Here is a 16866-nt window from a genome sequence, read left to right on the forward strand (position 1 = left end):
CCTCATCCAGTTTTATCCTCCGTCCTCTCCCTTCAATCCCTGCTTCAATCCCTTCACGATGATGCTCGCGCAGGGACATTGACAACGTCGAGCACGGGGCCACGGTGCTTATTTACTTTCGCGAAAATTTGTTTCACCGATAATAAACCGGACCGCGCTCTCAAATGAAATCAATGCAATTAAAATGACATGGAGCGATAAAAGCGAAAAAGCGAAATTTCATTTTCCCGATATATTACAGTCCAGTTGGATTCGCACGGCGAATCATGGACGGGGGTCCCTCTCGATGACCCGACAGATCCGAATTATTTTTCTCGCTGCGGGACGATAAATCGAACGATTAAATCTCACGCTCGAGGGCCGCGGGATCTCTATCCCCGGTGAAAACGTGTAACGCGCCGGGGCGGAAATTGAAGGGGGTTTCGCAAAATGCTTTACGGGCGCCGGTCGGGTCGAACTGCAAAATCTCACGATTGCCTTTCGCGTATAGATGCTGCAATTAAAACTTGCTTATCGGCTCGTACGAGAGTTATCGCGCAAGATCGGTAACAATGGAAAATAAAAAAAAATCATATAGTGCCCATATATTTTCGGCTCGAGAGCAGACCGAATACTGAGTATGAGAAACTCTTATAAACGTAAAACGTGATATTATTATTATTATTATTATTATTATTATTATTATTATTATCACGTTATTGTTAAAACTCTTGAAAAGGGATATTTCTCGCGATATTACGGCTCCTAAATGTTCTCTCAAGCGATTGATCTTCGAAAGGAGAATCGATCACAAAGAATACACAGCGATAGCCGTTTTGCATTAGGACAATGCATTCCGCGCGACAGCTTTCGATCTTTCCCCTTTCCAAAAACCCTTCAGTGCTTTCCGCAACTTCGCTGTACTCTACAGACTGTGCCGACCTCCGTTGCCCAAAGGCAACCTCTCTCCTCCTCGTAGAATCGAAAAATCGCCCGAAAGGACATTATTTTGCGACGATCGATAACATCCAGAGCCGCCGTAAGAGCCGAATCCCCCGAAGAAGAAAACTTGCGCTTGTGCTTCCGCAGGAGTATGGAGGGACTTCGCGAGGAATCTATTTTCGGGGAAGACAACCGGAATCGCTGCGAGTTTGAAAAATTATAAAAATTCTACGGAGGCGTCCTATCGAGAAAAGCGAAGAATAATGTATCGTATTAAATTTTTGAGATAGGATACTCTCGATAATTATTTTCGCTGACGAATCCCACAGTTCGCGGAGGAGCAACGCCAGAAGTTGCACCGTTAAATTTTGAGACACCCGATATATATATATATACAACAAATATCCCGCGCTTCGACGCGTGACGGAATTAGACTCAACATTTGTTTAACTTTCGATTCGATGCGATTTAGATCGCGAGTTTGGGCGGCTCTCGATTAGCAGGAAGCTCACGCGCGACGTGACGTACGCGCCAATGTTGCGTTTGCGTTTCCCTATTCCTGGTTTCCGGGTGGTACGCTTCCTCGTTTCCCGACACACAGTTGGCGCTATTAAAAGATTACCGAACCGGAGAATACAATTTCCACGCGTAATCCAAGTGCCGCCAGCGAATTATTGTCGTTTGAGATGAGCTTACAAACCATGCGCTCTTTGCACTCTCCCTTTTTGTAATAAAATAAAAATATAAATATAAAATAAAGTAATAAATAAAATTTATTTTTACAATAGACATAAACACATAGTCGCTGCCGTTAAAAGATTGCCAAAATATCAGGAAATACAATTTCAACGCGTAATCCGAGTGTCGTCAGCGAGTTATTATCGTTCGGTGAATTTACAAAAAACCTGCGCTCTTTGTCTAGTAAAATAAAAATGCAAGTAGATTAGTAAACGGAAAAATTTTAATGTAAATTAAATACAAATATGAGATAAATTAATAAATCAAATTTAGTTTTATAACAAATGAAAAATTAAATTTTATTTATTATATACTTAAGATATACTTTTGTTATCAAAAAAATTTGATTAAAAAAAACCCCTTGTCTTTCGCGCTTCCTTAATTTTCTCGGTTTTAAATATCTTTATTAATATTCACCGTGTGCGAAATGCGTTGGCAGGTCTAGCGTTGCTCGCCGTCATTTTTCACTTCTTTCTTTTTCCGCCGGGGCGCATCATTAATATTGTAATGCTGCTTCTCAGCTGGTCGGCGCTTTTTCAAAAGCGACGTAACAAGGAAATTTTGTTGCAGGATGAAAAGCGAAAAAAAAAATAATAATAATAATAAATAACAGCCACCGTCGCGCTAAGTAAGCTTGACCAGCCTCTGCTTCCGACGTGTGCGGTTTTAAGAGTTTTCGCCAGCTGAATTGCAATCATCTCGATCGACTTTCGATAGCGATAGCGGAGAACAAAGCGGAATCTCGATAAACTACGGCTATTCGGGTTCACTTAACATAGAATCTCATCTATGCGATAATGAACGTTAGGAATGAAATGAAGCGAAGATATATATTTAATCGTGGATGAAATAGCATCAACAAGTTAACATTTTACGTACTATGTAATTTTTTTTTTTTTATATATATATATATAACGAAAATCGGATACTTAACGCGTGAAATATTGAAAAGGACACATCGAAAATACAAACTAGAATATTCGGTGATGCACGGTAAAAATATTCTCGATGGAATTTGGGATAAACATTGTAAACAACAATAACGGTTCCAGCGCACAAACATGGGAATTACAAACTCCCACGTTATATATATGGTTATTATTATCACATAACAATAATAATTGTTATTATTTTCCAATTTGCCTGTCGGATTTATTCGGTGATCTCCCAATCGAGAGAATGGACGGGCAGTGCCATTATTATTATTATTATTACAATTGAAATTATATGTATGTAGTATATCATTATTGCCATACAATTTTGAAGCGATGAAAATCAATTGCCTCGGATGATAAAATCATGAATCATAGTAGATATAGAATCATATTTTACGAATATATCACATAAAAATCACGCGAAAATTGTTGTCAGAAATTTCGACCCGATTTCTCTCTCTTGCGCTTTTTTTTCCCCCTTTTTATTTTCTTTTCACATCCGTCTAGGATATTGTGATTTCGACTTGTTATCGTTGGTCTCATAGTTTCATTTTCTACTTTTTCCAAACCCAAGCCCATGTATAATAAATATCTTTCGTCCGCGTCTGTTTTGCACGCGGCGTCCGCTATTGTTCCGCAGTTTTCGCGATTAAAGTTTAAATTGCTCGCGAGCGAAGCGGCCCGACCGCGATGGACGAGCTTGATGGAAATGGACCGTTTGTGATTATATACACGCGAAAGGTTGAATTTCGAATATTTGATGGGCATCGTAACTTTTGGCTAAACTCTCGCCGCGCGGCTACAAAACAAAGATCGCTATGTTCTCTCCCTTTTCCCTTCACCCTCCACGTTGTTGCGTGTTGCAAATTACTATTTAACAAAATTGGAACTCCATCATGGAAATGTATTGCGGCGCTGTAATAATAATTTTATCCCATATTTCTGGAAAGACGAATTCATATGTATATCTTTGATTACGGACAAGAATTTAATATAAAAAATAATTTTACATTTTATTATTGAAAAAGTAATTAAATCTGCAAAATATTTGGCATATCCTATTGGTTATTTTTCGATGTGGTTTTTTATTTTTTATTCTTTTTATTTTTTTTAATAGTAATATATACGGTCACACATTATTACAACTACTTATTTGTTACGATACATTTTTTCCTAGAGCCTTGTCTCGAATTTCTTTCATCAAAACGATAATATTATATTCTTACAAATATCTATTCCACTTTTTTTTTTTTTTTTTTTTTTTTTTTTTATAGATAAATCGTAATATGAATCGATACATTTCGGGATTCACACAATATCTTGTTCGGCGATTCCGATTTCGTTGAACAACGCGCGTTGCACAATACAGGGTAGAATATTTCGAACGATTTGGGACGAATCGATAACTTTCCCAGAAACTTAACTGAGGACCACCCTCCACCTCCCAAGAATCGATTCGTTCTCGTTAGCACGCCAGTCAAGCAACGACGTCGATTATAATGGGGTATCGGTTTAAAGATACCGGACGTCACTAAGGCACGTCGAACTTTCATTAAACTTACGCGTCGACGGACAAACGCGGCTTACAATTACGTAAAGCTATCGCTTGAAAAAAAGAAAATGTGGAACCATGCTCTCTTTCTCTCTCTCTCTCTCTCTCTCGACTTTCAGTATTCTTGCGAAGCAGTAGATTATAAGAGTCATTCTAAATATCAATCTAACATATGCCGTCATTTTGATTTTTATTAATTATTATTTATTGTTATTCAAATAATATCGGAAATGAGAAGATTTATTACGTCAGGAAAATTTTCACCTTTTTTTTATTTTTTATTTTTATTTTTTATTTTTTTTTTTATTTATTTATAAAATCCATGCCAGTGGTAACAATCGGTATTTTCCGGAAAAAACTGACAAAACTGGTCGCTTTTATTAAAAATAAATGAAAAATCTTTTTATCTTCGTTTTCGTCAATTAAGAGAGTATTTTTCAATTTAAGCTTTATCCAAAATACAAAATCCGTAATAAATTAGATATCGATGTAACAAATAAATTAGCTCTTTGTTAGAAAACGTTGAACGGCAAACGCAAAGATTCATATTAATAAAAATGTTTAACTCTGTTACTATTACATTTTTCTTAATAAATTTAAAATTAATATAAAAAATTTAGTAATATTTATATCTCCTCCAAAAGTTGTGATTTTTCAAAATATTCTTTTCGCCAGCTTATTTCATTGGATAAAGTTCGGGACAATAAAAACCGGGGAATTTACCATGATTTTTTCTACTCATTGGATTTTTCCGGCCAACTCTGATTTATACGAAATATTACAGGCCATTTTTTCCGTGGATATTTAAAAGTCACAATTCTTCTCGTTCTTGAAAAACGATGCATAAACAGATCAAAATTTACGCTTTACATCTGACCCGTGATTTTCTCTCTAAATGATCTAAAACAAAAAAAAAAAATTATAATCGTTTATTACCCGTCTTTAATGATCGTTTAACCAAACTGTCAATTTGTACAGGATGTTCCACTTCGACATTTGACATGTTTTGGGGTCGCTTTTTTCCAAAGTTAAAATTCATTTCACGCCATCCAGATGGATACAGAGTGATTTTCGATGCATAAATCGCTTGTATCGGTCTATTAGCATACGGTTGAACGGCGAGATATGCGTTTTTTGGAATACGTCGTTCAGAAGAACAATAATAATTTTCGAGTGCTAGTCACGTCGTAAACATCGATCCCGTTGAAGATCTCTTTATCTCTCTCTTTCTATTTCTATTTATCTCTCTCTCTCTCTCTCTCTCTTTCGCGGATATCAATTTTACGACGACAACTCGACATGCTAGACAAATGCCGGGCTTAAGGTACCGTGCGTGGAAACAATATCGACAGCGCACATCCGGAAGAATCGAACAAGATTCATGGGAACCGGAAAAGCGATCGGGAAGAAGAAAGGCGGAGAGAAAAGGCTGCGATAAAAAAAAGGGCGTATATTTTACGTCCAGATAGACATATCTTTTCGAAGATGCGCGATCCTTTGACGAGAGCGCAGCGAATTTTGAAAATTGTCTATCGATATCTCCTCGCTCGTCTGCCCTTCGATAAGGACGCTCGAAATCTTCGATTCCAAAAAAATGACCGAAATTTAATCTCTTACGAGCTTTCCACATAATGGATTCAGCAAGAATTGTCGACGATAGACGAATTTTTCGTCAAGTTATTCTAATTCCAATCCTAATTAAATACCAGAATATCTTTAAGATCGAAATTTTTGCGATAAAGATATGAAACAAAGATTCTGTGAAAGGTCTCCGGAAAAGATCAAATATTAATCTGTCCCAGTCTGTCTGTATGGATAAGATTGTTAAATTTCTTAAAATCATCCTTTTAAGATTATCAGAGGACCTGCGAGAACAAACTTAAATTTTACAATGAAATAAATGGCGATTTTTCTGAAATTTTAAATACATTTGAAAAAAAAATCTGTTTTTTATAAGAAGGGATTAAGAAAGATACGATTGTGATTTGTAGATACAATGAGGTAGTAAATTGTCCACGGAGCACCTGATGAGAGGCGATTTTTAACACGGCGGGTGACATGTTGTTCCTGTCGAGTCGCAGCGGCCGGAAAGGGCCCATCGCTTGTCTGGTGGGTCTCCTCCTTCTTTTCGCCCTTTATCAGCTGGGCATTATTTGCGGCTCCACCAGGTACATGCCCGCGGCTGTGATGGTTGGCAAAGAGGTGAGTGTTTCAAACTGTAATCTACCATTCGACATACAAATCACGTTTCTTTCTTGATAATAGATATCTTGACTAAATATAAAAAAAGATGTCTTTTTTATTAAATTTTATTAAATAATTTTATTAAATTTTATTAATATGTAAGTAAAAATTTACAAAGAAATGTTAAATATATAATTAAAAATATTTAATTAAAACTATGCTGCATACTTTTGTCAGAAACTATTCTCTCTCTGTTAAAACGAGTAATTTTAATTACCCACTTTGTAAAAGAGAAAGAATTCTCTATTCTTGCTCTCTCTCGACGCGAAAATAACAATAATAATTAATCGAAATAATAATAACGATAATATAATATGAGCGCGATATATTATCATGGCTCGAGTCTCATGGTGGAGCAGCCTATACATTATTAATCGGCAATTAATGGCTGTCAAAGTATTAATTGCGCCGAGCTTGTCGAGAGCTCTGTTTCGCGCGAGTATCGAATTTTAATCATTCGAGCGAGTTTATTGATAATGAACGATGCGTGGTGCAACAATCAAGTTTATTAGGCAAAATTGATTCAAATTCGAATACACTCTGTGAAAAAGGTTTCTAAAAAGTAGCTTCCTCTTACGCTTGCATATTCATTGTAATTAATCACGAGAAAACGTCGATCGAGAAAACTTCTTTTAAAAAATTCAATAAACATTTTCATAATTTTCGCAAGAATTATTATTTAACAAGAAATGTGATAGTGATTCTCTATTTTCTCAAAATATTATTGAAAAATTCTCGATACTCTTGTGCTTTGACATGATACTAAATGAAAGATTACTAAACACACGCGGGTTACATTATATAATATAAAATGAAACATATGTGCAACATGATGTAACATAAAGATGAAAGATTAATCGTGTTATCTTGCCGCGCTTTCGGCGTGTAATTGAGAAGGAGGAGAAATATGACTACGCGAATTTAATTGTCGGATGACGTATTAACGAACGGACTGAAGCTTCATCTTGGGCTTAATCAATGCCAAACTGCCGGACGTAGACGAAGGGATATCCGACGTTCTTGAAGAAATAGTTGGACCAAGTTATCCCACCGACAAAGATCGATACACTGACGAGTCTAACTTTCGAGCCAACTACCCCGCGTTTTCTCGATCTACTTCCGCCGTCGACTCGGAGAGAGATGCTTTTATTAATTTTCTTGTAGACTTACTTTAATTGCGTTAAGGTAGTTACGGTAAAATACCGGGACGAACGACGAGTTAGAGTTTACATCCCACTTGTACTTATGGACGTAACTCGGTAAAAAATAAAACAAAAGAAACATTGTACCTTTATTTCTATATCTTAGACGTTACAGTTTTATACAAAATATGAATAAAAAAAGTGTTTTTTAAAATTTTGTTTTGATTTGAAAACAATGGAAAATAAAAGATCTACCGTAAATTAATGTAACAAAGAGAAAAACTTTCTTGTAATCTTTCGTTTAATTTTTCAAGGCAGAATTTGCTTAAACAGAATATTTTCATGCTATCTAAGATAGTTGTAAAAATATTTAATGTTGTTATAAATTAATAATAATTTAACGTAAATTTTGATACATAAAAAGAATTTTCGATAAATTATTTTTCAAGTTTATTGAGTTTTTACCAAATAAATAATAGTAATATGTTGTAAATTTTGACATAGTATTTGACTAATTTTTATACACTGTATATTTTACTGTTATATTTTTATCGAACAGAAATACGTGATCGGGCCGTTTGATCGCAAGACGTACACCTACGATCGTTACATGCCGCTCATTTTCATCGGCGGCGTACCACGATCAGGTACGACCTTGATGCGTGCCATGCTGGACGCCCATCCCGACGTGAGGTGAGTGTCGCTGCAATTATTACTTGGATGATGATGTTTTAGAACAATACCGAAAAATAGGCCATTTATAAAATGAAAAATGTGAATTTTATTCAAGGTGCGGACAAGAGACCAGAGTCATACCGCGGATTCTCCAGATGAAGATGCACTGGTCTAAATCCGAAAAAGAGAATGTACGGCTTACCGAGGCGGGAATCTCGAAAGAAGTAAGCATGCGTGTGTGTGTGTTCTGAAAACACGAGATATAATGACGGCAAGTTACAAGTAAAAAAAGAAAAAAGAAAAGAGAGACAAAGAGTATATATTTCAATACTGGGACAGATTTGAATAATGTATCGTCTGACGAAAAAAGAAATTGCGGGGAAAAAAGTTTTCGACGTTCCTCGTATTTATCAAGAGCACGATACTACTTCTCTAGTACTCTCGAAAAACGTGGAACGAGAAATCGGAAACTTTTCACCGTAAGTAGTGCGGGATACTTGCGTTTTATTTAAATTTGCCCCGATGTTTAAGTATTCTCTCCCCCCTATACCCGCCAAAACTAAGTAAAAGTGTAAGATTTATGTATATAGTTTGAATAATTGTATTTTACTATGATGCAAAATTATAAATCTTGCTCTCTAAGGAATTTTAAGGAAGCTGATCGTGTTAGTCTAAAAGCTAACATGGGACCGGCGGTAACTCGTCAAGACTCGTTCCCTTCTCAAAAATAAGCAATATTAAAATACCTAAATATATTCATTGTAGTATACATTTTTTATATGCGTAAAATGGAGAGGGAAGAGTAGATGCGCCGAGTCTTTTGCTGGTAGTATTTTGGGATATCAAGACTGTCGCTTTTCTTCAGGTGATAGACAGTGCGATAGCGGCGTTCTGTTTGGAGATAATAGCGCGACACGCCGAGCCGGCGCCGAGATTGTGCAACAAGGACCCACTTACCCTAAAGATGGGCTCGTATATTCTCGAGCTCTTCCCAAACGCCAAATTTATATTCATGGTACGCGACGGACGCGCCACGGTGCATTCCATCATATCCAGGAAGGTAAGAAAACACTGTGTTACATGCTTTACATGTTAGTTTTTAAGATTTATATCAAGTTACCGCAAAAGTTTTGTCTTTTCTCTACTTTGATTTTTTTTTTTTTTTAAGGAATTAAAAAACTTAATATTTTTGTAAATAATAAATTTTTAGATATAAGTATATATAGACGCGCGATATATAGAGTAATACAATTCAATACGACAATTCCACAAGTAGCGTTTTCTCTTCTTTCGCAGGTCACGATAACGGGGTTCGATTTATCGTCCTACCGGCAGTCTCTCATCAGATGGAATCACGCAATTTCCGTAATGTATGGCCAGTGCAAGGAGCTGGGACCGGAAAGATGCTTGATGGTCCCTTACGAACAGCTGGTGCTGCATCCACGTCAATGGATGAAGAAAATATTAAATTATTTGGACGTACCGTGGAACGAATCCGTCATGCATCACGAGGAATTTATCAACAAGCCCGGTGGAGTGCCTCTGAGCAAGTAAGAAAAATAAAGAAAGAGAGAAAAGAAAAAGAGGAAGAGAGATGCATCCTCTAAATTTATGAAGAATATTTACAATGTATCCTACCATTAATGAATACATGCATATGCATGTTAAAGTAATGTCATATGATGATAGAATTACATATTAATTAATGTTAAAATATGTGATAGTATAATTCTTTGCTTTGCATTATTAATGCCAAAATTAGGAACGAAATAATCGTTCGTATCATTAATGTTGAAGTAATATCGTAACGCGATAAAATGATGCATCATTAACATACATATTAAAATAATATAACAAAGTTAATAAAAGCGATAAAATGAGCGTTTCACGTAGATAACATTAACATCATATTCAACAGGGTCGAGAGATCGTCGGATCAAATTATAAAGCCCGTGAATCTGGCAGCGCTTACCAAATGGGTCGGTAACATTCCCAAGGATGTAGTGAGAGAGATGGCTGACATCGCGCCGATGCTCTCTGTGCTCGGCTACGATCCTTATGCGAATCCGCCCGTCTACGGCGCGCCGGATAGTTTAGTTAGCGACAACACCAGACGGTACGTGCCTACTTGTTATAGTATACAGTTGTTACAGTTATCGTGTACAGAGTTGCTATCACGAGCAGTATTCAAATCATGTGCAGCCAACCAAGACCGAATCGAGAAATGGGACACAATTAATTTGGCATACTAATACAACATTGATGTATATTATTGTATAGTTATAATTCTAAATTAATTTGAATTTTAAACAAAGAATTGTAATTATTTGTTAGAGTAATTTAAGAAAATCTCACATTATAGCATCTGTACGATTTATACTCGGAAATAGTTTTCGCCGATTATTATTTATATAAATAATCGTTTAATATCTATAATATCCAAATAATTTTAAAATGATTATTGAAGTATTAAAATTTTTTTGTAAAAGCAATCAAGGAATCTTTAACGATATATTATAAAGCTAAATATATATGTGATTTCTAATGAAAATAAAAAGATTGCTCAATTAGAAAGAGAAATAGAGCCTAAACGCAATTATAAATGTTTTAGGCTAGTAAATATTTGATTACTATATATGTATATATTATTTTATATAGGCATTGTTTAATGTTTGACCTATTTATTTAATTTCCTTTCTTTTAGAGTGTTGGCTGGCGAAAAACTGTGGGAGGAGAAGGCGCGGGCATACCATCTATCCCACAGACCGACTGAAACGAGCAATGAGGAAGCTGCTTCCAGCACGGCTCCGGTCGCGTGACCCCACGCGATACTTTTAGATGCGCGCAACACGTAACCAACTACTATCCTAACTCTAATCCGACTTAGGATTTCCGCGCGTGCGGACTTCTCCTCTTGTATTTTCAAAGTAAACTCGATAGTCGCATACAACACGACTTGTTGTCCCGTCAAGGATTAATCGTCGTGTTTTCTTAATCTCCTTCGTTGCCACATCGACGACATGCATGGACAACGAATTCATCGGCATTCACTCATCGCGATGTTTATTTATTCGCATCAGGTTCGCGTGTTTCGTGAAATCAGGAGATTTGTAATACTAGATCGTGACTAGAAAACACAAAGTGTCTTTCCAAGAATGAATACCCGAAATATTGAGGGAAATATTTTAACAGTTTATCAAGTGTCACATTGTTGTGTAAAAGGGTAATTTCTGACAGTCTTTTTTAATCTCTCAATGTTTTCAAATCAGATATGACTTTCTTTCATCTTAATATAAGTATGTTAACAGTTCTTATATTTCTGGAATGCATATAACTAATGCCAATATAATCTTTAAACATGAGATATAATAATAATATATATTGAATTATTATTATATCAATTTGAAGAATGAAGCATAGTTTGTAAGGTTCATTTTAGATATGATTTATGTAAAATATATTGTATTTAAATATCTAGACTGGACCTCGCAAATTATTACTTTACCGCATTTTTATACTAAATTTTTTTATTTTTACTTAATAATGTATACTATATATAATTATAAGTAAACTTATTAGTAACAAATTACAATTAAAGAGTAAAAGAGATCTGATAAAAATTTTTTTTAAATTTGATTAAGTTGAATGACAAGTTCCTTTTTGTCACTAGGCATCGTCTAGCATTACAAGTATTGTAGTGCGTTATGAGACAAATCCCGAGTTGACGGAATACTATCGCTCTGATCTATCATCATAATCATTGATTATTATGAGAATAACAAGCTTGATATTCGTCGCGCTTAGGGATCAAATTTTGATTATGCATTGTAAAGAATGAGATCCATTGTCGCGTTATAGAAATGAATATATCGATCATTGTCGCATATATGGAAAACCGAACACTGCGTGATCGGTTTCCATTTTTTCTTATTAAATGACATCGACCAATAACGGCCAGTGATTTTAAACAGAAGCATTGATAAGATGTTTAACGACGATAAATCAATTTTAAATGCACAAAGAGATCAAAAGTAGAAAGTTCTCCTCTTTCATCTCTCACAAAAAAAAATCTTATTATCGGTTGATCATACAGTTTAGGAGGATAATAACCCAGCACCAAATTTTTTATTCAACTTTAAAGGCAATCGTCTGATACATAAAACAAAACTATGCAAAAATGAGTTAACTCTACCACGAGTAGTAGTTTTAAGGTTTGTACAATGCGTTTTGCTAATTCAGCAATGTGTAAGTATAGCTTGTTTCTTTTTTTCTTAATTTTTCGGATAAACTATGATTTCTGCATAACATTCGTCCAATTATATATTATATATATATATATATTAATTATATATTAATCATGTACAAAGTCAAGAAGTTTACACACTAGAGTTTTTATTTTCTGTATCTCCACTATATCATTTCAACGCCACTTTATTGTAACCAATCTGAATCGAATTTTTCATGTTCGCCATATTTTTTAAGTAATATAGTTTATCTTCTTCACAGCCAATCTATATTAAAAAATTATGAATATATATTTCTGATATAGATATATATATTATATATTATCAGGAATTAATATTTGGTTGGTAACACAAAACTTCATCATATTTGCCACATGAAAAATCGAAATTACATCAGTTTTAAAATTATTTTTATTAGTGAGAAACATTTTAATTAAAAGTATTCCTTAAACTTTTTCCTTTTAAAAATTTAATCAATCACCTTTAATTTTTACTTAAAATTAATAAAAATGGAAAAAAGTGTAACGCAGTTTTTATGAACCAACCTGATATTTACATAAATGTAAATAATATTTATGAAGTTTTTCTCGACCATGATTTGGCTGCGATACATTCTCGTTATTCATGGATTTTTATGACAGTCATGTTATAATTTTAGGAAGAAAACAAAATGCACTGTTAGAATGGAATCTGCGACAGACAAGCAAAGGCATGTCAAAATCTTGACTATTTGCCGAATTATGCAATTAAATTATTTTCATATTATACAACTCTGTTACATCCAATCCATGTTCCTTATCTCACTTCCAATCGATAAAATTAGACTGCAACTTTATTTCGGTATCGCGCAAATTTGTGAATCGTAAAATTGGTAAAATATTTTAGTTTCTTCGTTAATTCTAACTAATTATGTATTATAGGAAATTTTAATTTAATTTAATTTTAAAAATTTTGATTTTATTGAATCTGGTATGTGAAAAATGGAAATCTTAGAATATTATAATTAATACCAGTCAGCAATTCTGAAAGGTATTTGTTGATGTTTGCGAATATTTTAACAATGTGCAAAATTTTTTGACACTACGAGTGCAACACTGTTATATCATTACATATATTGATACCTGAATATTATATATATATAATTTAATTTTGTATGGTAATAAATATATATTGCACATTTAGGTTTGGGGAGTGGCGTTTAAATAAATAAAAATCAATTTTTAATATATATTGAGCAATAAAAATGCGCAAGAATGATATAAAAATATATTTTTACCTAATTACATTGTGTTTTCAGATTTCTATCGTAAATCTTTGTTATTAGTGAGAATTTTGATAAATTACATTACCCAATTCCTACAACGGTGCCTTTCGATATTTCGCTTGCACCCATACTCTGTACATTCGCAATTGTTTACCCCTATTAACTTGTAGCCTTCTGTCCACAAAGTTTTGTTCTTCGATGAAGCCATTACTGGTAAATAACTGTCTAATTTCCTCTGAAACAACCAATATTTTTATGTAATGAATAATTAATGAATATAATTTGCAGGAAAAACATTATAAACATCAAATTTTAGGTATTAATAGTTTAATAGACATGAATCGCATACATTATAGTTTCAAAATATAATGCATAAGAAAGTTTTGACGTAGAAGAACAATAATTGAATTATGATATTAATTCTACATTAGAAAAACATTAAAAAAAAAAGATATATCTAAATTTCTAGGAAATATTACCATGTAGGAAAAAGTATACTTTGGTGCCATCTCCACGTACATAAAAGTTCTTACTGAGACAATTACCCTTTTTAAATCTCAATTGTGCCAAATCATATCTGCCATAATCGCGAAACAAAACTATTCCACCTGGCTTTAGATACCTGTGTATTTGCTGCACAACATGTTGCATTCTACAAAACAATACAAAGCAATATATTGTATTAACATCTATGCCTTTTCTGAATATGAGAATAATTTTAAGAATATAAAGTATGCAAGATATAACTATATAAAAATAACAAAATACATAACATTATATAGAGATACTTGTATGATAAAAATATAACAAAAAATATATATATAAACATAACAAAATGTAATAAATATACATGTATAAGGTAAGCAACATATTAAAAAAAATTATAAATGTAACAGATACACTAAATAAGATGTAATACAAGAAATGAATTAATAATACATGACAAAACAACATACTTATCAGGATGGATGGCAGACAATACAAATATAAGGATAACGATATCTAGACTTTCAGGTTCAAAAGGAGTTGCCCACATTTCTTGAGTCACATCAAGGACGAATGCTTTACACCTAAAATCACGGATTTTAGATTGTACAGATAATACATACAAATATGTACATACATTTGTGTGATATATTGAATAATTAGAAATAAATTTACACAAATTTTGAGAATGCTTTACCTATCTACATCATATGCAGGATTTTTTTGTAGTATATCAATTGCCTTTTCTGAAAAATCACAGCAATACACAAATAGCTTTGGATCTGTATTGTACATGAGTATGGGAAATACAGTGTTTCCTACACCACAGCCTATTTCGAATATTCTACAATTATCTTTACATGGCAAATTGAGGATTGTGATATGCTTATCTCCGTGACTTTTATCTTCGTCAGTAAGTGCAGCTCTCATAGGTCTTTCTGTGTCCTCTTTCACAGTATTAGGTGCTAATTCAGGAAACTCAATCAGTAACCAATGTCTGTCTTTAAAAAATCTGAAATAAATCTATCAATTAGAAATTTATCCTAAAATAACATGTATAACAATTCAATTCAATGATTATATTATCTAATAATCTAATAAAGGAAAAAGAAATTTTCCTAGACTTCACCTATTGATAAACACGTACCTATTGTTATGTATGCCATAAAATTTGTCCCAATATTTATCCGCTTCAGTTTCATATTTCAGGAATTCTTCATATGATATAGTAACAATGGAATTCTCATCCACTTTCTGTTGTGCCAACTTTTCCTGTTCCTCATCCCACGTAACATTATCCCTTTTAAAGTATCAAATTCTTAATAACTAACAAGAACGTTTAATAATAAGCATATTAAATGAACAAAATGATTGAAGGCTTTGTACACCATTCTTGTTTAATAATAAATAAAAAAGAAATAATAAGATGAATGGAACTAATAATCAAAATTAATTATCATACATTAGAATTGCTCATTTTAGTTGTACTCTTTATATTCACAGCTTAAAATAGCTTTATATTTACTTTAAAGATTGTTTATTATGAATAAAATATAAAATATACTACGAAAGTGTTCATTCCAAGCATGTAATTTTTACATTAGAGCATGCTTGTCTAACAAGTGTATTTAAAATCTAATTTCAATTCCAATCTCTCTAAAAAGAATATTGAACAGGAGAAAAATATTCGCATATTACGAAAGAAACAAAAATCTGTGTGTATAATTAATACATGTGTGATAATATTCGATTAATTTTTTATTTTATAATTTCGCAGATTAGAACGTGCGTTTGATCAAACGTCACGTGCAGCCGCTTATACACGTGGAGCTGTAACGTACCATGCATTATGTTGGAAGATGTCCCCGTCCAGGGGTAAGTTTCGCGTTCCGAATCGTGGTCTTCCCGTTTCACGATTGTCACTGTTCGACGATCCTTCGGCCATGTTTCAAACCGCGCCGGCGAAATGACGCGACCACATGTGATATTGGAACCATCGCGTCGCGATATTGACATGTCAAGGGAATTATTTTTTACACGTGAGAATTATTTTCCTTCTTAAAATTCACTCAGAATTATTTTCCTTAATCACTCATTGTAATTATATACAATTATATACAATTGTATATTAGTTCGGTTATTTTTATAGGTTATTTCCTTTTCATAGAATAACAGCTGTTTAATTCAGCCAAGTATACATATAAGGAAAATAATAGAATAATGAAAGAAAAAGAGATGATATGAAAAGAGATATTTATAAAATAAAATGATGAATGACATATAATTATATTTATTTTAGAGCCCAATGAAGTTGCTGGATTTATATCGATACATACATCGATTATATTAGGCTTGTATCGATATTACATATCGACTTGTATTAATCGCTGTATTCTCGCGGGTTTCCTGAGCCACGACTTTTCCGGCCATTTTGTAAAGCACAGGCTTGCTCCAGCTACTACATTTTTACATAGTTTTAGCGTTTAATTCTTAATTTGGTAAGTTGTTAATTTAGGGATTCTGAGATAAAGGATATCTTATTATAATTATATTAATTATTAATCATGTTTTTCCAGTTATATATTTCGGATTTTAAATAAACGTAATTCTCTGCGTATAGTATATCTTATATCCATCAATTTTGTATATCTTAAATGATTTTGCG

The 16866-nt window shown here is 33.5% G+C and overlaps 2 protein-coding genes across 11 annotated transcripts in view; one reads left to right on the top strand and one right to left on the bottom strand.

Moving 5' to 3' along the window:
* Tpst (tyrosylprotein sulfotransferase) overlaps positions 1-13644 on the top strand; it is a 92617-nt gene extending 78973 nt beyond the window's left edge. For all 4 annotated transcript variants that reach the window (XM_070313193.1, XM_070313189.1, XM_070313191.1 and 1 more), the window contains 7 exons: positions 6138-6348; positions 8092-8225; positions 8323-8431; positions 9073-9267; positions 9504-9757; positions 10126-10323; positions 10912-13644. In XM_070313193.1, coding sequence (XP_070169294.1) covers positions 6205-6348; positions 8092-8225; positions 8323-8431; positions 9073-9267; positions 9504-9757; positions 10126-10323; positions 10912-11026 — 1149 coding nt within the window. In that variant the 5' untranslated portion in view covers positions 6138-6204 and the 3' untranslated portion in view covers positions 11027-13644. The remainder of the gene's footprint in view (positions 1-6137; positions 6349-8091; positions 8226-8322; positions 8432-9072; positions 9268-9503; positions 9758-10125; positions 10324-10911) is intronic.
* On the bottom strand, positions 12464-16274 carry Mettl2 (methyltransferase-like protein). 7 transcript variants are annotated; one of them, XR_011448381.1, is made up of 8 exons: positions 16043-16274; positions 15349-15501; positions 14899-15213; positions 14672-14785; positions 14235-14367; positions 13801-13950; positions 12997-13141; positions 12632-12718 (listed from the first exon to the last, which is right to left on the bottom strand). XR_011448381.1 is itself a non-coding variant. In XM_070313194.1 (7 exons), the coding sequence occupies exons 1-7, from the start codon at positions 16144-16146 to the stop codon at positions 12623-12625; spliced, it is 1065 nt and encodes a 354-aa protein (XP_070169295.1). In that variant the 5' UTR covers positions 16147-16274; the 3' UTR covers positions 12464-12622. The 7 variants fall into 7 exon arrangements, 5 of the variants coding, with proteins under 5 accessions (XP_070169295.1, XP_070169298.1, XP_070169297.1 ...); XR_011448380.1 differs by having other exon boundaries at positions 14195-14367; XM_070313194.1 differs by lacking the exon at positions 12997-13141 and having other exon boundaries at positions 12464-12718.
* Between the last annotated feature and the right edge of the window lie 592 nt (positions 16275-16866).

This window comes from Polyergus mexicanus, unplaced genomic scaffold (assembly GCF_030449975.1).
Source record: "Polyergus mexicanus isolate NDT 795.1 unplaced genomic scaffold, iyPolMexi1.0 SCAF_23, whole genome shotgun sequence".
Lineage (NCBI taxonomy): Eukaryota > Metazoa > Arthropoda > Insecta > Hymenoptera > Formicidae > Polyergus > Polyergus mexicanus.

Coding starts and splice junctions, on each gene's coding strand:
- Mettl2 (XM_070313194.1), bottom strand. CDS start 16,146: ATGGCCGAAGGATCGTCGAACAGTGACAATCGTGAAACGGGAAGACCA. Junction 14,368..14,671: donor TCTGCCATCCATCCTGATAA/GTATGTTGTTTT, acceptor ATTGTTTTGTAG/AATGCAACATGTTGTGCAGC. Junction 13,951..14,234: donor GTCTCAGTAAGAACTTTTAT/GTACGTGGAGAT, acceptor TGGTTGTTTCAG/AGGAAATTAGACAGTTATTT.